At 50.5% G+C, this 20,164-nt stretch overlaps 1 protein-coding gene across 5 annotated transcripts in view; it reads left to right on the top strand.

Annotated features, from left to right (window-relative positions):
* The first annotated feature begins 2,026 nt into the window (after positions 1–2,026).
* TRAPPC9 (trafficking protein particle complex subunit 9) overlaps positions 2,027–20,164 on the top strand; it is a 541,977-nt gene continuing 523,839 nt past the window's right edge. For 2 of the 5 annotated variants that reach the window (XM_041769344.1, XM_041769347.1), the window contains exons 1-5: positions 2,027–2,150; positions 2,729–3,013; positions 8,589–8,623; positions 9,995–10,588; positions 18,880–19,025. In XM_041769344.1, the coding sequence (XP_041625278.1) occupies positions 10,005–10,588; positions 18,880–19,025 (730 nt within the window). In that variant the 5' untranslated portion in view covers positions 2,027–2,150; positions 2,729–3,013; positions 8,589–8,623; positions 9,995–10,004. Of the gene's footprint in view, positions 2,151–2,728; positions 3,014–7,672; positions 7,862–8,588; positions 8,624–9,994; positions 10,589–12,950; positions 13,044–18,879; positions 19,026–20,164 lie in introns of those variants that run through there. The other 3 variants (XM_041769346.1, XM_041769345.1, XM_041769349.1) reach the window with 3 other exon arrangements.

A 20,164-nucleotide genomic window follows, 5' to 3' on the forward strand; every position in this document is an offset into this window, starting at 1 on the left:
GAGAGGGACTATGGAAGGAGCACAGGCCATGGAGTCAGACAGCCCTAGATTTGAATCTCTAAATAGGACCAGCCACTTGTGCAACTCCAGCCAAGTGGTGTGTCCTTTCTGGACCTCAGCACTTAGAATAGCTACCTTGCATGGATCTTAAGAAGACTCTGAGCTGGAACTCAGAGTGGAACTCTGCTCCTGGCACACAGACCTCCATCAAGGCTGGCCTCTTGTAATGTCTGTTTTCTATAACTGTCAACCTGCATTCTTAATGCCATGGAGTAGCCACTGTAGGCATCTTTTTGTGGTGTCTTAGAGGCACTCCCCCTCCGTATCTGAGTGCCTTTGTTGAGAACACTTCCTGGCTCTCTGGCGTGCTGGAAATCTGCTTCACCTGCTTTGCCCTGATGATGTGTTCTGCTTATAATTCATTCCTACTTTTTGGTAAACAATTCAATAAAATCTCAATTGGTTTTCTATTGACCCTGGGCAGGGATGAAGGCTAGCATATTATTATTTTATGAAACATATGAATAATAAAATAAGTCCTAAGACAGCGCTGGGCGCAAAGAGTCAATAAATGCTTGCTGGCCTAAAGCAAACCTGATGGCTCAGATTTTTCGTGGCTGCTGTATTTGCTGAAGGTATGATTCTTGTCTTCCATTACATTAATTCTTCTTCTTATTTATTTTTATTTATTTATCCATGAGACAGAGAGAGAGAGAGAGAGAGAGAGACATAGGCAGAGGGAGAAGCAGGCTCCATGCAGGGAGCCCGACACTGGACTGGATTTCGGGTCCCCAGGATCAGGCCCTGGGCCCAAGGTGGTGCTAAACCGCTGAGCCACCTGGGCTGCCCTAATTATTATTTTTTAAGTAGCTTCCATGCTCAATGTGGAGACCCTGAGAGCAAGAGGTGCATACTTTACTGACCCAGCCAGCCAGGCACCCCTAAAAACATTTTTTATTTGAAAAAGAAATACAAAAAAAAAAAAAGAAAAAAAAGAAAAAGAAAAAGAAAAGAAAAAGAAAAGAAAAAGAAAAAGAAAAAGAAAAAGAAAAAAGAAAAAGAAATACAGGGCAGCCCCGGTGGCTCAGCGGTTTGGCGCCACCTTGGGCCTGGGATGTGATCCTGGAGACCCAAGATCGAGTCCCATGTCGTGCTCCCTGCATGGAGCCTGCTTCTCTCCCTCTCCCTGTGTCTCTGCCTCTCTCTGTCATGAATAAATAAAATCTTAAAAAAGAAATACATGCATGTGGTAAAACATGCAGACAGAACACAAAGACACACCCGGCAAAGAGCATCTCCCTCCACCATCCTGTTCTCTCCACTTTTTCTGGAGATGACCCTGTTACCAACAGTCTTGTGCATCTTTCCAAACGTGCCCTCGGGGAGGTGTGTAGATTCCATTTTGTGCATTCATTTTTAACAATGACGAAGTTTACTTTTAAAGATTTTATTTATTTATTGAGACAGAGAGAGAGAGAGAGAGAGAGGCAGAAACACAGGCAGGCCCAGTGCAGGGAGCCCGACGTGGGACTTGATTCCGGGCCTGGGACTCGATCCCGAGTCTCCGGGATCACGCCCCGGACTGAGGGCGGCGCTAAGCCGCTGAGCCACCCGGGCCGCCCCCCAAAGGTGGAGTTTAAATCCCGCAGTGGCTTCTGCCCCGGGGAACAGCAGGCGGCTGGGGCCCCGCAGGCTGGGGGTGGCTGCACCCACGGGAGGACCCTCCCGCGCATGGAGCACGCCCCGGGCCCGCCTGGCCTGCACGAGGGCCACGAACTCAGCCGGCGGGCGGTTCTGAGCCTCAGGACCACGGCTGAGGCTGCTCGGTCTTCGCCGGGGCTGCGGGGTGCAGGGTGCAGGGTGCGGGGGCGGCGGCCCGGGGCACCCCCACTGCCCCCCGACCGCACAGGGGCTGAAATTTGAGCCGCGCGCCTCCAGGCCCCTCCCCCGCCCCGCCTTCCCCCGCGATCGCCCGCAAAACCCGGAGCGGAGCGCCGGCCCGGCCCGGCCCCGAGCATGCGCAGGAGGGTGCCGGCGCGGCCGCCGGTCGGAAGCGCCAGCTCCGAGCAGGGGGAGCGGCCGCCCGGGCTGCTCGGCCCCGCCGCCCCTCCGGCCGTTGGCTCCCGCTCCGGGCCCGGGCCGCCGGCTGTGTAAGTGCGAGGTGGGGGGCTCGGGGCCGGGGGCCGGCGGGCTGCGGGGGGCGCTGGTCGCGCGTGGCGGCGCGTCAGCCCGCACCTGCGGGGCCGGGGTCCGCCTCGCACCTGCCCGCGCCGCGCCGCACCTGCGCCCTGGGGCCCGGCCCTGCTCCCCGCCCCTCCCCCTCCCCGGGCCGCGCGGGGTCGCGTGGGGTCGCGTGGGGTCGCGCGACCCCCGGCGGGCGCGGGTCTCCCCGCGGGGGCGGCCCGGGGCGAGCGTCCCGTCCGCGTCCTCGCCGCCCCCGCGGGGAGCCCCGGGGTCCCCTGCCGCGCCCCGCCCCCCCCGCGCCCTGGGGGCTGCAGGTGGGCTCCCCCGGAAATGCCCCCGCCCGCGCTTTGCAGGCTCCCAGAGGGTGCCCGTGGGGTTCCCGTGTTTGTATAGACCCAGGGATCAAAATGTTGCAAGCTGGGCTGCTCTAGCGCGGGAGGAGCTGAAGGCAGGGGCCGTGACGTCTGCACCCCCCCCCCAGCTGAAACTGGTCACTGTCAATTTTTTTGTTTTTTAAGATTTTATTTATTTATTCATGAGACAGAGAGAGGCCGAGACCCAGGCAGAGGGAGAAGCAGGCTCCATGCAGGGAGCCCGACGCTGGACTTGATCCCAGGAGCCCGGGGTCACGCCCTGGGCCGGAGGCAGGCGCCGAACCTGCTGAGCCACCCGCGGATCCCCGCTGTCAATTTTTGAGCAATAGTTGCAGCCACTTCCTCGTCCAGCCCAGCTAGTGTCTGTGAACATGAGAACAGCAGCACCCCAGGCGTGATGTGGCCCCACCCCCCTCCCCGGAAGATTGGCTTGTTAACTAAGGATCTCTCGCAAGGTTATGTTGATTCTGAAATTGTGTGGCAGAAGGAAAAACGATCGTTCAAGGAATATTTTAAAAAGTAACTGCCGTTGATGCCTGGGTGGCTCAGAGATTGAGCCTCTGCCTTGGGCCCAGGGCATGACCCTGGACACCTGGGATCGAGTCCCGGCCTGGGCCTCCCTGCAGGGAGCCTGCTTCTCCCTCTGCCTGGGTCTCTGCCTCTCTCTCTGTCTCTCACAAATGAATAAATAAAATCTTAAAAGAAAAAAAAAAAAAAGAACTTTAAAAAAAAATAATAACTGGTTGATGGAGATATGGTTCCTGTATTACAAAACCCACCCATGTGGAGCGGACAGTGCTGTGGTTTTAGTATATTCACTGCCGAGCAGCCATCACGGTCCCAGAACATTTTTATCACTCCAGGAAGAAAGTCCATACTCCTTGGCCGTCACTTCTTAGTCTCCTGTCCTGCAGCCCCTGGCAGCCACTCATTTATGTTCTGTCTCCAGAGATTTGCATGCGGTGGGTGTTTCATATGTAGATTCTACCCTATGTGGCCTTTCATGATTAGCTTCTTTTTTTTTTTTAATACTTTTTTTTTTTAAAGATTTTATTTATTTATGGGAGACGGAGAGAGAGAGAGGTAGAGACAGAAGCAGGCCCCATGCAGGGAGTCCAACATGGGACTCGATCCTGGGACCCTGGGTTCATGCCCTGGGCTGAAGGCGGCGCTAAACCGCTGAGCCACCGGGGCTGCCCTCATGATTAGCTTCTTTCACTGAGCATCACGTTTCCAAGACACATCCATGTTGTCATAGTATCAGTACTTTGTTCCCTTTTATGGCTGAGCAATGTTCTCTTGTTGGATAGACTTTTTTTTTTTTTAATTCATTCACTAGTTGATGGATAGTGGTATTGTTTCCACTCTTTGACTGTTAGGAGTGAGTAATGCTGCTGTGGACATTGTGGACAAATTTTTGCATGGACATGTGTTTTCAAGTCTCTTTGGTGTGTACCTAGGAGTAGACTTGCCGTTGTTATGGTAGCTCTGTGTTTAACGTTTGGGGGAGCTACTATGTTGAAGAAATACATTTTTGATTTTTTTTTAAGATTTTATTTATTCATGAGAAGGAGAGGCAGAGACACAGGCAGAGGGAGAAGCAGGCTCCATGCAGGGAGCCCCAACGTGGGACCCCATCTTGGGTTTCCAGGATCACATCCTGGGCCGAAGGCGGTGCTAGAGCGCTGGGCCACTGGGGCTGCCCCATTTTTGATTTTTTTTTTAAGGATTTTATTCATTTATTTGAGAGGAAGGCAGGCAAACGAGCATGAGGGGGAGGGGTGGAGGGAGAAAGAGCAGCAGACTCCTCACTGAGCAGGGAGTCCGATGTGGGGCTCTATCCCAGGACCCTCAGATCATGACCTGAGCCTAAGGCAGACACTTAACCGACTGAGCCACTGAGACGCTCCTATTTTTGATGTTTAATATTTGTATTGGATTATTGGATATTTAATATTTGTATTGTCTCAGACCCTAGAACTGGTTCAGTGCCAGGTCTTATTTTTGTCAGCTTCTCCCTTGAAGAAACCAGTGGAAAAGCATGGACTCTGGCGCCTGGCTCCAGTTCATCACCTACCAAAAAGGAGACCTTAAACAGAATGACTGAGCCTTATTTCATCTACGACTGAAGATAGTGATACTCATTTCTTAGGATTGATGGGGAATCTAACTAGGATACATACTAGGATGAGTTTCCTCTTTTTACCTCACGTGATGTCCTCCTGTGTAAGATGCATGTTTTGAATTTGGGGCAAATTGAACAAGAAGTTTATGATACCGACCTGCTTCAGGGAAAACTCTTGCTTGAGGTTGTAAGGTTTATTGACCCGTGGCATGGATTTGATTGCTGGAGTCCTTTTAGTGCCCAGTCAGGACTGGAAGAGACCCAGAGGGATCATTTAGTCCAACGTGAGTTGGTTGTTTGGATTTCATAGATTTGCAAATTCCAGAAATTGGAGGATCAATAATAGGGATGGCAGTTTTAATTTTTGCCGAGACAGGGCAATGGGAAAATCACCACCATCTCTTCTCACCAGCATTTCATAAAGGCAGGAATGTTTTAATGCCAAAAAATGTGGAAGTTTATTACCTAAACAGAAATTACAATAGTAGTTAATATTTATAAAGAACTTCCCAAATTTACCTAAGTTGAGTCTTATGAGGAGCTCATGCATTGTTGTACTTTTTCTCATTACTTCAGACTAAAGAAACTGAGCGTCCGTCCTGAGACCTGTGCCCAGGACCCGCTGTCCCCTGTCTTCAGGTGGAGCTGCATCTGAGATACACTTGCGTCTTTTACCTCTGTTTTCTTGCTCATAGAGGAAGGTATTTGCAGGAGCAGCAGCGTAACCTGCAGGCCGAGGCTGGAGGCAGAGTCTGGGCTCTAAAACTAGTTGAATGCTGACAACCAGGCTGTGAGCTCCTTGAAGTTGGACCGTCTCCCTTTTTTAACTGTTGAAAAAAATTTTTTTTTAAAGATTTTATTTATTTGAGAGAGAGCGAGACAGTGAGAGAGCATGAGGGTGGAGTGAAGGGCAGAGAGAGAGAAGCAGACTCCCTGCTGAACAGGGAGCCCGATGTGAGGCTCAATCCCAGGACCCTGAGATCATGACCTGAGCCCAAGGCAGATGCTTCACTTCCAAGCTACCCAGGCACCTCCCTTTTTTAACTTCTGAAAAAATTTTTTTAAAAGTTTTATTTATTTGAGAGAGCATGAGAGAGAGAGAGCACACAAAAGGAAAGGAAGAAGCAGGCTCCCTACTGAGCAGGGGGCCCGACACCGGGATCAGTCCCAGGACCTCGAGATCAGGACCCGAACCAAAGGCAGATGCCCAACTGACTGAGCCATCCAGGCACCCCCAATTCTTGAAAGATTTTGAAATCTAGACTACAGCAAAGGTGTATGTGCTGTTTATGTGTAGTTTAAAGAATGGCTAAACAAATGCCTTCGTGTCTGCCATCCAGCTTCACTTCCGAAGCCTGCTGTCTCTCTCCTGAGTTACGCTCCTCTCTGCCACCCAAATTTATTTTTCTTTATAGCTTTACATTGTGTGTAAATATCCCTAAACAGTACACTGTGTAGTGTTGGCTGTTTCTGAATTTTATGTAAACAGGATTGTGCTGCTTGTCCTGATCGACAACCTACTTTATTTGCCCATCACAGTGTTGAGGTTTAGCCGCGATTCTGCAGTGTCGTTCTGGGCCATTCATGTTCACGGCTCTGTAAGCTTTCATTGCATTAAAAGACCACGATTTGTTTATCCACTCTTCTGACGGTGGACATTTGTGTTGTCTCTAGTTCTGGCTTCTAGCATCCTTTGTTTATGTTTTCTGCCATCCATATGCCAGAGTCGCTCTATGAGGGAAATTCCGGGGCCCAGGATGCGCCAGTCCGTATGCCCGCTGTCATATAGGAGAGTTACTTCTGACCTACACCTTTGTGAACCCTTGGCGTTTTTCTTTCTTTCTTTTTTTTTTTTAAAGATTTTATTTATTTATTTATTTATTTATTTATTTATTTATTTATTTATTTATTTGAAACAGAGAGAGAGAGAGGGAGAGACATAGGCAGAGGGAGAATCCGGCTCCATGCAGGGAGCCCGACATGGGACTTGATCCTAGGTCTCCAGGATCATGCCCTGGGCTGAAGGTGGTGCTAAACCACTGAGCCACCCAGGCTGCCCCAGATTTTATTTATTTATGAAAGACACACATAGAGAGGCCCAGACACAGGCAGAGGGAGAAGCAGGCTCCCTGCAGGAAGCCCGATGCGGGACTCATCCTGCGACCCAGGATCACACCCTGAGCCAAAGTCAGATGCTCAACCACTGAGCCACCCAGGTGTCTCACACTTGGCGTTTTTCATACTTAAAATGTTCTGTCTATGCAGTAGCATCATTCAAAGGAGCCCCAAGCTAGAAGCAACCCAATGACCTTTGATGAATGAATAAATAGTGTATCTATACAATGGGATATAAGCATTGAAACAGAAGGAAATTCTGATGCACTGCTACAACACGGATGAACCTGGAAGATGTTCTGCTAAGTGAAGTAAGCTAGTCCCCAAAGGACTCCAAGAGTGTGTGATTCCACTTACATGAGGGGCCTCGAGCAGTTAAATTCGTAGAGAGAAAGTCAGAATGGTGGCTGCCAGGGGCCGGGGAGCACGGGCGTTTCCTGAGTACAGAGTGTCAGGTGGGGGACGTGGAGAACTCTTGGAGGTGGTGGCACAGCAGTGTAATGTCCTTAATGCTGTAGAACTGTGCCCTTAAAAAGGATAAGTCTCGTGTGTATTTACCACAGTACAGTTTTTATTTTGTCAGTTTATTTTGGATGTGAAATGGTCTGTCACTGTGGCTTTTTTTTTTTTTTAAGATTTTATTTATTTATTCATGATAGTCACACACACACACAGAGAGAGAGAGAGGGGCAGAGACACAGGCATAGGGAGAAGCAGGCTCCATGCACTGGGAGCCCGACGTAGGATTCGATCCCAGGTCTCCAGGATCGCGCCCCAGGCCAAGGCAGGCGCCAGACCGCTGCGCCACCCAGGGATCCCTGTCACTGTGGCTTTAATGTGCTTTTCCTGGTTGCCACCGAGGTGGGCCATCCTTATGTACATGTCTTGGCTATTTGAGTTTTATCTTCGAAGATGCTGCTTTGAGCATTTTGCCCATTTTCTGATTGGACAATGTGTCTTTTTCTTACTCACAGATTACCCATTGTCTTACTGTTATTTGTCAGAGAGTCTGTCCTTTCCTACCACCTGACAGTGGCACCTCTGCTGTATTTCAAATTGTCATGTATGTGTGGGTCAAGTTCTGGGTGGGATTGCATTTTTTTTTTAATATCCCTGTGTCTGTACTGTGCTGGTTGTAGCTTTTTATTTGGTCTTTCCCCCCACACAAATGTACTGAGATATAATTCATATATCATACACTTCATCCATTGGAGTCTACAATTTAGTGGTTTTTAGTGTATTCACAGAACTGTGCAGCCATTACCATGGTGTTGGAACATTTCATCATCTCCACAAGGAACCCTGTATCTTGTTAGCAGTAGCAGTTGTATTTGGTCTTGCTTTTTTGGGGTTGGGGGTGCCCTTCCTCAGGGGTGGTTCTTCAGAAGTTTTGAAGTTTCTTGGCTATTCTTGACTGTAAGTTAATTTGTTATATTCCACCAAAAATCTGGTAGGAAGTCTTTTTTTTTTTTTTAAAGATTTTATTTATTTATTCATGAGAGACAGGGGGGAGAGAGAGAGAGAGAGAGAGAAGAGAGAGAGGCAGAGACACAGACAGAGGGAGAAGCAGGCTCCATGCGGGGAGCCTGACGTGGGACTTGGTCCCGGGTCTCCAGGATCAGGCCCTGGACCAAAGGTGGTGCTAAACCGCTGAGCCACCCGGGCTGCCCCTGGTAGGAAGTCTAATCCAGAATAACATTGAATCTATATATCAAACTGGGGAGAATTAACATCTTTCTTCTCTTTCTACTCGTGAGTATACCTGGGACGCTGTCTTTTCATCTGCACAGAGCCTGGCACATGGGAAGTCCTCATTAGATGTTGGGTATGTGAACAATGAGATTTTATACATTGCTAATTTCTCTTTCACAAAAGAGAAAACCTCAGTGAAACTATGTGACTCACTTATGGTCACACAGAATGACAGCCAGGGAGAGAACCAACACCATAGACTTGGTTCCTGCGGTCAGTTCTCTGCCACCTATTGCTAACGAGAGAGCAGGAGCTTTTTGCAAATAATGTGTGCTGCTCGGCTGCTTTAAATTTCATTAATTCGATCTTATCTATAGATGGCTTTTCTTCGGTGCACCTAGGTATGATGTGTGCATGTATTTAATAAAGATCTGTGGTTGGGAGAACTCGTGGCTTGTATTGTACCTGGCACAGAGTGCCCATGGAGCACATGTGTGAACAGGGAAAGCCACAGTGCAGGTTGGAATTTCCATTATGACTCAAAATTCCCAACTTCTGTAACCCATGACACCTTGATGGAGCCTACCTTAGCTTTGGGTGCAAACATATTGAATAAGTTGATGAAATCTTATTGCACTGTAGAGGGAAGGCCTTGTATGCTTGTCCTCTGTCTTTTCTTTCTGCGCTTGTTCTCCTGGGCCTCACGGATGCCTCGTCCGTCATTAGTGCCCAGAGCTTGCTGTGCTGCCGGGAGACAGTCTTTGCTCATGAGGCTGCCCCGGGCCCCCCTTTCCATCTCTGTGCACTGAAGGCCTGGACCAGATAAAAGTGTTCTGCAGTTGCTTTTAAAGCTGCGTCTCCCCTTGAGAAACACAAAACCTTAAATCTCCGCCTTCAGTCCCAACTCTGCTAGGGGCAGCCATCCCTCTGTTGAACACTAACGTGGGTTCTTCCTGAGGTGGTGTAGAAGACACTGTTCAGAGGATGGCTGCTGGGAACAGTGGAGTGGCCTGGCGAGGCTTGGGCCTGAACATTTCATCTGACGGGGCCTCTCTGATCCTGACCAGGAATAAACCTCTCTTGGCCTCAGGTTCTTCTTCAGTAGAGTTGAGGTGGTGTACAGAAGGGTTTAAGTGAGATAATCCATATATAAACCATTTACGTCCTGGGTAGATTGGAGGTTAGATCCAGATCTGGGTCCACTCTGGTTCTCTTCAGTGTGTCCTGCTGAGGGGATGAGGGAGCGGGGTATTCGTTCACTGAACGCTTTTGAGCACTGGCTCTCCACCAGTACCTGGCCACGTGTTGGAAATAGAAAGCCAGAGACACCCCTTTTCTGCAGGAGCTATGGTATTTTAGGAAGAGCTGTGGGGGCCAAACGCAGAACTCCAGGGACAAATGGTAGCCCAGGGCCCTTTGTGGGGCTCACCCTGCCTCCTGGGTGGTTCGTGTCAGAACCTCCCAATACCCCAAAATGGGCCAACAGCCTTTTTCTCTTTGGCAGAGTCTTCAAGATGAGTGTCCCTGACTACATGCAGTGTGCTGAGGACCACCAGACTCTCCTCGTGGTAGTGCAGCCTGTGGGCATCGTCTCAGAAGAGAACTTCTTCAAGATCTACAAGAGGATCTCCTCCGTGAGCCAGATCAGTGTGCGGGACTCCCAGCGGGTGCTCTACATCCGCTACAGGCATCACTACCCTCCGGAGAACAATGAGTGGGGCGACTTCCAGACCCATCGCAAAGTTGTGGGCCTCATCACCATCACAGACTGCTTCTCGGCCAAGGACTGGCCGCAGACTTTTGAGAAGTTCCACGTGCAGAAGGAGATCTATGGCTCCACACTCTACGACTCCCGGCTTTTTGTCTTTGGGCTGCAGGGAGAGATCGCCGAGCAGCCGCGTACCGATGTGGCCTTCTACCCCAACTACGAGGACTGCCAGACGGTGGAGAAGAGGATCGAGGACTTCATCGAATCGCTCTTCATCGTGCTCGAGTCCAAGCGTTTGGACAGGGCCACAGACAAGTCCGGAGATAAGATCCCTCTTCTATGTGTCCCATTTGAGAAAAAGGACTTCGTAGGACTGGACACAGACAGTAGGTAAGTTTACCTAGAGGCCCAGAGGCTTCGTGCTGGGGTTGCTTCCTGACAACAAGAAGGGGTAAGCAGGTGGGAGAATTTTATTGCAACAAGGGGTAGACAGGTGCAGTCCGTGGTTTTCAGACTTTTAAAAACAGGACAGCACTTGGTTAAAGGCAGTCCTTTTAGGGTTGTCATGTGTACTTACTTCCCTGTTTGAGCCGGCCCTGCTTGTGGGACCCCATGAGCTGCTGTCCAATGCAGTAGCCACTTGTGGCTCTCAAGCACCAGAGAGCTGGCTGGTCTGAGCTGAGACACTGTACGTAAAATGCATATAAGATATTGAGACTTAGTGTGGAAAAAAGAAAGAAAATACCTTCTTAATCTTTATAGTGTCAAAGTAATACTATTTTACATATGTTAGGTTAAATACTAAAATCAGTTTCAGTTCTTTACTTTTTAAGTTGTGGCAACTAGGAAACTTTATTTACATGGCTCACATTTCATTCCTGTTGGATGGCACTGCCCTAGTGCACAGTTTGAAACTTTTATTCAGTCTCATCCCTTGGATGTGTAGGTGAGGTGCTGAGCCTGGAGCGGCAGCCGAACCAGGAACTAGCTGAGCTGGGCACCAAGTGGAGCCCCTGCCTCCCGGGCTGGCTGTGCACGGGTCAGGCCTTCTTCCTACCTGATAGTGACAGTGTCGGATTCCTGGCTGACAGTCAGCCAAGGCGAGCATCAGGGTGTCAGAGATGCTCCCAGGGGCTTCCCAAAGAGCTCCTTGTGCACACGACAGTGTTCATATCCTCTGTCACAGGAGGTGTTGGGCAGAGCAGAGGAAGGTCAGGCCTCACATTTCCTGAGATTAAGTCAGCCGCTGAACTTTGCACAGAGCCACAGCTGGCCCTCCCTGCTCCCTGCTCTGCCTCTCATATTGTAGCCATCGTGGCATCCGTGCACAGAGGAGGACGGTGATGTTGTGCCTAGAGGAGGTCCCCTGTGGTGAGGGAGAGCATGGGCTTCCTGGCCTTGGACACCGTGTTCCCCCTTCCCCTCCCGTAGGATGTGGATGAGGGCCTCACAGGTGACAACTGAGTGACCTAGTGTTGTGCTGGCAGAGTGCCCGCCGCCGAGTAGGTGCTCAGCACGTTTCTTGAGTTTACCTAAGGTTCAACACTGACTTTCCATTTGTTGGTAAGTTGGAGGAGACGTCACAGAACTGAGGAAAACAGGCCGGGCCAGCCCTGCGAGGGGGAAGCACGGAGTGGCCTCAGTCCCACTTGCCTGCACTGCTCTGCAGGGTTCGCGCTGGTTTTTGTTTCCTCAGCAGACATAGACGTGTCTGTGTGGCCAAGGAAAGGGCACATTGCATCTGTGATCCAAACCTCCTCCGTTACACCTTGGGGTTGGGGTGGCGAGGCCCAGGAACCTGGGCGGCTGCAAGGGGCCCGAGCAGTGCCTCACACTAGGCCCTCTCCAGGCCAGTCTGCAGCGGGGCGGCACCCGGTGACCCTCCCTTACCACATGGGGCCAGACCATGTGCACCTCCCCTGCACTCCCGAGCCACTGCGGCCTATGGCGTGGGCAGGAACTGGCCTGTCCCTGCTGCACAGACCAGTGGGTGTGCGGCTGAAGCCTCGGAAGCCGTGGGAACCCCGCTCCAACCTCTTTGCTACATGAGGCACCAGTGACATTTTTTTGGTCATTGACTTCTTGACTTTGAGGTTGCAGACCCTTCAGAGAAAGCCGGCCTGTTTTTGCCGGTTGAAATCTATGCTCACAATTTGGCAGGAGTAACAAGACTGACTTGGGACAGCGTGCCGGCCCGTGCCGGCGATAACACGAACGAGTGTTTACTGAGAGCTGCCGTGTGCCGGGCAGGGCTCCAGCCACCGGAAACGCAGCGGTAGATCCATCTGCCCCCCGGTCGGTCCTTTCTGTCCTCGGCCTGCTGTACACACTCAGCCAGCTTTTGAGCTTGTGTGACATAGTGACGCCAGTGACTTCAGACCAAATCCGTTCTCCGGTCACCCCTGCTGGTCCGTTGTTGCTTTCACTACTCTAGCGCGCTCTCACTTTTAAAACAATGGTTCGGTGCAGGAACAGAGCCCAGCTCTGTCCCGCAGCTGTCCAGCCTGAAATGTGACTGTAATTCGCAGCTCACAAGGACATGGTCTAGATGAAGGCTGAGGTTTGGGTGGCGCACTGACCACGTCCGTAGGCCCTGTGGCAGATTGGCCACCGCAGGCCCCACACTTCCCCGTAACACGAGGTGCGGGTTTATTTTGCTGGAACGTTCATGTGTGCCCTGGGCCTCTTGAAAGCCCCCGGGAGATTTTTGGACATGCAGTGTTGTAGCTGTCAAAGTTATTTTTGTTCTTGTGTGTTTCTAATTTTTGCTTGTTCCTCTTTTCTTTCCTTTTCCTTTTTTTTTTCTATCATACCGCCCTGTGAGTATGTTGTTGGGTCTGAAAAGGTAGGCTGTGAACACACCGCATTGAAAGTAGCTAGATTTCCCTGTGTGCTGCCTCCTTGCTGCCTTCACTGCTTGAAAAACCCAAAACTTACTGCTGCCTAGATCCATATATTACCCCATCATCTTTTTATTTTCTAATTTAACAAATATTTTGCTTTTTCTTTCTTTTTAAGCACGTAACCCATTGATGTTTGATATCTATTAAAATATTTGCTTTGGGGAACCTGTTTGGTTTCTTAGTATCTGGTGACAAATTAGCCCTTATTAATCTTTTCCTTTTGGAGGACGTGAGATGCTAATTGATTTCGGCGGCTGCACAGGGATATTTTCACGGGGTCCCTTAACCTGGAAAGTCCAAGACTGCAGCGCCTTGCTTGACTCTGGCTTTGGAATGAATATAGTGGGCACGTGTTTCCTGGCTGTCGCTGTGTGATGTGCATGACGGAGCTTGCAGCCCAGCGGCCGCCCGCGCCGGGGTTCCTGGCCCAGGAGCGTGCTGGCCACAGAGGGGTGCCGTTGGAGGACGCGGCCACCAGAGGCCTTTGCTTTCCCCTGGAGCATGCTGTTTTCTAAACTTCACTAGCAGCCGTCCTTCTTGAAAGGGCAGAGGCTGCTTTACAGTCTGTCTTTTGCCCCCTTTATGAGGGTGACTTTTCTAGGTCTTAGGGAAACATGGCCTTCTGGAGAGCTAGTTCATTTGGAGCTTGCGGACACAAGGAGCTCTATAGTCGACCATAGTTTTCTTTCTGCTTTAGCCAGTAAGCACGCAGAGCCGGATGTGTGGTTCACCTTAGCGGTGGCGTGGGCACTTACCTGTGCCAGCCTTTCCTCTTACCCCGTGTGGGTGAGAGGTAGCTGCTTCTCTCTGCTGGGGCTCCTGTCACCGACGGGCATGACATTAGTTTGCAGCAGTGAAATTCCAACACTTAACCCTAGAGGGAGAGCCTTTGGCTGACCGAGCTCCTCCACCCTGGCCCAGCTCCCGCTTGGGAGAGGATCCGGCCATCACTACCATGCCGGCCGGGAGGCCTCGTTCTTTCTTTACTGCTCTGGTCCACGTGTGAACGCTTTCTTCCTTCACTTACTGTGTCTCAAGTGAGACAGGCTGGACTTTCCCAAAGATTCCCTCACATGCTAGGGTGGGGGAACAAAGCAGAGATAAGTATAGCAAGTAGAGGAAATTGGAACTTCCAGCCTGCAGAAATGCAGGGCAGGGAAGGTGTGATGGCCGGGCTGGGGCCTTTCCTGTTCTACTGAGACCTCAGGGCCCTGTGTGCGAATAGGGTCACCTGCCTGGCTTCCTCTCTGCTCACCTGCTCACTGCTGGCAGGTGTGTCTCTTACCCGGGAGCTCTTCTAGATCTCAGACCCTTCAAAGTTCAGACTCTAGGAAAACCACAAGCCCCTTTTCTTGGCTGCCCTTTTGGGGCCTCCCGTGAGACTCAGGTTCCCTCCCTCAATGGCTGGTGCCAGGAGAGACCTCCCTCTCTTCAGGGGGCTGTGACTCAGCACATGCTCATTGGGAGCCAGCTGTGTCCTGCACTAGGTCCTGTGGAACGAAGTTGAGGTTCACTTAGGGACAGGAATGTCCAGGCTTGTCCCTGACTATGGTGTGGGTGGGCAGTGAGGAAAAGAGAAAATCAAGTAAGAAACTCAGGGTTTTGACTTGAACAACCCAATGTGTGGCTGGGGCTGTCTGGTGGGGAAGGCTGGGAGCTTCCTGCTGGGGGTCGCATTTAGAGTAAACATTGGATGTGTTTTTTAGACACCTTTTCAATGCTCAGGTGACAGTTTCAAAGAGGCAGATGGGTTAACAAGCCTGGAGCGCAGGGAAGGGTGGACTGGAGAGATAGGTTGGGAGGTATTGGTATGTGGCTCGTATTTAGAATCAGGTATGCAGGGGAGCTCACTTAGGGGGATGTAGACTGGGGCTGGAGGAGGGGCTGGAGCTGTGGCTGGTGGGCTGGGGGAAAGCCCACTGGTGGAGGTTTTGTACGTCATTCTAAGGAGCTTGGGATTTTAGGAGCTGCCGTGTTTATCTTAAAAGTGCTGGTGGATTTGCTTCAACGTGGATGGAACTGGAGGGTATTATGCTGAGTGAAATAAGTCAATCGGAGAAGGACAAACAGTGTATGTTCTCATTCATTTGGGGAATATAAATAATAGTGAAAGGGAATATAAAGGAAGGGAAAAGAAATGTTGGGAAATATCAGGAAGGGAGACAGAACATAAAGACTCCTAACTCGGGGAAATGAACTAGGGGTGGTGGAGGGGAGGAGGGCGGGTGTTGGAGGTGAATGGGTGACGGGCACTGAGGTGGACACTTGACGGGATGAGCACTGGGTGTTTTTCTGTATGTTGGTAAATTGAACACCAATAAAAGTTAATTAAAAAAAAAAAAGTGCTGGTGGGCAGGGCAGCTACTAAAGGAATCTGAAGGGAATGGTGTGCTGGATCTGCATCCTGGGAAGACTGTCCCTGCCCAGGAGGGTGGAGGTGAGCCTCCTCAGGAGCCAGGGTCGCCTGGGGTGGGGTATAGAGCCCCGCTGGTCCTTGCAGGAGGGCTCAGAGGCCTGAGGATGGGAGTCCCAGCTTTCTGGTCTGTCTTGCTCATGGAACAGAAGGCACATCGGGTAGGAATCTTCTGGGAGAGGTGCTGGGAGATTGGGAGCAGCAGCTGACAAGTGGAAGGATTGTTGGATGGTTCTGGAATAGTCTTCCTCCAGAAAACTTTAGAAAATCCTCTTGAGTGCTTTGGTAGTTACTTTGGAGGAAGCAGTTCTTTTTTGATCCTTCCAAGTGTAAGGCGCTACACTGATGGATACAGAGATGGATAAGACGGTGTGTCATGGGGCTCCTACTATTAGAGGGAATAATGCCAGATTCAGGGGGCAAGGGCCTGGGGAATGGTAAGGTACCTGCTGGTGTCACGCAGCACGGTGGCAGTATGCGTAGTCCTGGCCACATGCTGCTGCAGGAGGGAGGTGTGCTTGTGGATGCTGAATGGGGAGCACGCCAGGAGAGTGAGCTGGGCACTGTCCAGCTTTGGGGGAGCCCTGGCACTGCAGTTGTGCGAGCTGGCTGTAGGACTCGCGTCTCCTGTGTACAGAGTTGTGCGATTCCTCAAGTTCTATTCATTCTCTCCTATTGTTGTGTGTCAGAGGAAGGTACAGAGTCCCACAGGGTACATTACGTTACTACCAGAGTGAGATATATTCACAGTGGTTAAGTGGAACTTTTTTCCCTGTCAAGTCCAGTGGCTTGTGACATGCGCATGAGCATCCTTGGATTTGGGACTTGGGCTGTGTTTGGCTTTTTGTTTCTCCCTTCTCTCTTCTCCTCTCTTTCTCCTCTTCCCAAATGCTCTCAGAGAGGTCATGGTCTTAATGGGGGGTGGCTGGACAAAACCCAGACAGTAACAGTGCAGTTGGGTTTGGGGAGCAGCTCCGCCGAGAGCTAGGAGACATTGTGAGGGTGATTTCCAGGTGACAGATGGCTCTGCATTGAGTTCTGAAGGTAGGAGGAGAGTCAGCCAGGTGAAGTGGCCAGGAAAGCAGCTCAGGTGGCAGGAGCCACCTGGGCAGGGGTCTGGAGGCTACTGGAGCAGGGGCATGAGGAGACCGCCCTGTGCCATCCATGTCCCAGGCTTCAGGGGGGAGGCTGCTCCCACTGGGAGGACCCTGGAGAGGACCTGTCCTGCAGGGCTTTGGAGGAGCTTGGTTTTTTAAAAAACTGACAACAGAGAGAGGCAGTGAAGGGTGTCAGTGGGGAGAGGCCTTTCGGAGAGGTGTGTCTTGGTTTTGTTCTGTGGAAAGAGGGGCTTGGGAATGGACAGGAGCAGCTTCATCCCTTTGAGACCCATCCATTTATTTGTTTATTCATCATACATGCCGTTGAGTGTCCAGGGGAGAGGGATAGATGCACAAGAGTAAGCAGAATGTACTTGCCTTTTGGTGCTTACAAATGTCAGAAGCTGCTTCAGGGTAGAGAATGTTCTAGGATGGGCAGCCTGGGTGGCTCAACGGTTTTGCCCCGCCTTCAGCCCAGGTTGTGGTCCTGGAGGCCCAGGATCGAGTCCCACGTCGGGCTCCCTGCATGGAGCCTGCTTCTCCCTCTGCCTGTGTGTCTCTGGCTCTCTCTCTCAGTCTGTGTCTCTCATGAATAAATAAATAAAATCTTAAAAAAAAAAGAGAGAGAATGTTCTAGGAACTCAGCAGGGACATCTGACCCAAAGTGCAGAGGCAGGAGGCAGGGAAGCTTTCTTGAGAAGCTGACAGTGGAAATGAGCCCCGAGGAGAGCGTGGAGGAGAGAGTGAAGGAGAGTGTGAAGCAGCGAGGCAGGAGGGCAGGGTGAGGGGTGGGGGAGCCTGGGGTTGGAGGCAGGTAGTGTGAGGCTGTAGAGTGGAGGCAGTGGGAGGGGGGCTAGAACTGTGCTGGGGAGCTTTGGGGGGGTTTGAAGTGGGGGAGTGACCTAAGCAGATTTATGGTCTGGGAAGCCCTGGGGGTGTGTGTGTGAGGTAGCAGGGATGTGGCCGGGCAGGGGGTATGGAGTGGAGGTACCTAGCGGGAGAGGGCTGAAGGCGTCGGGTGGGGATGGCAGGGCAGGATAGGTGTGGTGTCTTCCTACAGGGAGGGCTTGTTGGGGGGCCATCCTCACACTGCCTCGGGCGTTTCCTCTTCTCTGTTTCCCCGTTTTATGTGATGATCTTAGTTCACCCAGTACTGGGAACAGAAGCACTGAATTCCAGGGCAGCGAGAGTGTTTATAGAGCTCATTAGAGTCAGATCTGGAAAGATTGGACTTTGTATTGAGGTCTGTCAGTAACATTCATTCAGCTAGAAACTTGATGTCTTTTGGATTTCCATTGGGGTTTTTATTCTTTTTTTTTTTTTAAGATTTTATTTATTTAATAAATAAATAAATCTCTCAGAGAGAGAGAGAGAGAGAGAGAGAGAGAGAGAGAGAGACAGGCAGAGGGAGAGGCAGGCTCCATGCAGGGAGCCTGATGTGGGACTCAGTCCCAGGTCTCCAGGATCACGCCCTGGGCCAAAGACGGCACTAAACCGCTGAGCCACCGGGGCTGCCCAGGGGTTTTTATTCTTGATGTGATTGCTTTCTCAGTGAGAGAAAATTTAATACAGCGGCTACTTTTCTTGAAAACAAAAACAAAAACAAAAACTTATCTTTTAAGAAATTTAATATTCAAAAGAATAGGAATATTTAAAAATGATAAAGGAGGCTTGTGATGCAGTATCTTTGGTTTCTGAGTTGATCGAGAGAAGCCTTGGCATTATTTAATCGCATACCCTCGCCAACATTTAGGGAGCTGCTGGTGATGGCCCAGGCCCCAGTCCTCAAGACATGATTGGAGCTGGCTCTGAAGGAGTGAAGATAAAGGTCTTGTATGCAGAAGCCAAGCGGCTGGCTTATGATATGCAGCATAGCTCTCTTTATAAAATAATAATAGGTTTGAAGTTAAGAAAGTGGAAGATAATTGATTTTCTAAAAAGCTGGAACATAAACTTTCTTGTGCCGATGTTACAATTGGAAAATTTGCGAAGGAGAATCCTACTCCAACATTGTCGAAGTGAAATGCATGGTGGAAGTCACATGGACCTATTATCTCTAGAAAATAACTTGGCAGGTGTTTGTGAAGTCGGGACCATTCCAGCTCCTTCACTGGCGATGATAGTTGCTGCCTTTCAGTCACAGAGCCTAAAATTGCCTTCGTAGCACTTTTTTTGTAGTGAGAGAGTTGACTAGTGCTTAGCTAGTTTGCTTTGGGGGTAGAAGCTGTGCATTAGCAATGACACATTTCCATGCGTTGTATTTTTTAGACATTACAAGAAGCGGTGCCAAGGGCGCATGCGCAAGCATGTGGGGGATTTGTGCCTCCAGGCCGGGATGCTGCAGGACTCCTTGGTACATTACCACATGTCTGTGGAACTTCTCCGCTCGGTGAATGACTTTTTGTGGCTTGGAGGTAAGATCATCTCATGAAGATGTCAGATATGTCATTATAGCAACTGTTACTTAAAATAAGAGAAAGCATAGAAAAATAGTTCTGAAAATGAAAGGTGAGGGAGGAGAAGCAATTGGCCATCTGGTTGCTGTGGGGGTCCTCTGGGGTAACGCTCCCTCCTTGTCTGCTGCCGCGTCCCCACCTGGCCACACCGAGGTCCTGCTGGTGCCTGCATGCACTTTCCTTGACAATATGCTCCTTCCCTTGTTCCTCTGGGTTTTTTTTTTTTTTTTTAAAGATTTTATTTATTTAATCATGAGAGAGAGAAAAGAGAGAGAGAGGGAGAGAGGCAGAGACACAGGCAGAGGGAGAAGCAGGCTCCATGCAGAGAGCCTGACGTGGGACTCGATCCCGGGACTCCAGGATCACGCCCTGGGCTGAAGGTGGCGCTAAACCACTGAGCCACCGGGGTTGCCCTTGGGTTTGTTTTTAAGCACGTCTTGCCCTCTGCTTAGAATACCATCTCCCACCTAGTCACCTCTTGCTCTCATTCTTCAAAGCCTCGTCTGTACATTAGCTGGTGGACGGACCAACCACACATGGTATATCCATTCAGTGGCATGTTATTAAGATGCGAAAATACGGAAGGTGACAGCACTGGGAGTGTAGTTAGGAATATTGTAATACCGTTGTGTGGTGACAGATGGCGACTACACTTGTTGTGGTCGGCAGAGTCCCGTAGGGAACAGCCGATCAGTATGTTGTACGCATATTGTACACTGTACTTCAGTAAATGAAAGATACAGATGTGAGGGAAGCATGGGTGCCCCTCCAGCATGGGCGAGCCTTGATAACACCGTTTGAAGTCTTGAGCAGACAGACACAAAGGGACTTTGTGTCATCTGGAATGTCCCGACGAGGCAGGGTGCCAATGACCGGCTGCCGGGGGCTGGGCAGAAGGGCATGTGAGTGCTGGTAGCTATGGAGTTTCTTTCTGGGGTGATGAAAACAATCTGGAATTAGACGGTGGTGATGGTTACACACCTGTTGAGTCGGACACTCTTCAGTGGGTGAGGGTTATGGTATGTGACTCACTTTTCAATTTAAAAAACTAAAAAACGAATTAAAAACCTACTTCAAAGGATGACCTTTTCTCACCC

Source organism: Vulpes lagopus, chromosome 9 (genome assembly GCF_018345385.1).
Source record: "Vulpes lagopus strain Blue_001 chromosome 9, ASM1834538v1, whole genome shotgun sequence".
In the NCBI taxonomy this organism is placed as follows: Eukaryota; Metazoa; Chordata; class Mammalia; order Carnivora; family Canidae; genus Vulpes; species Vulpes lagopus.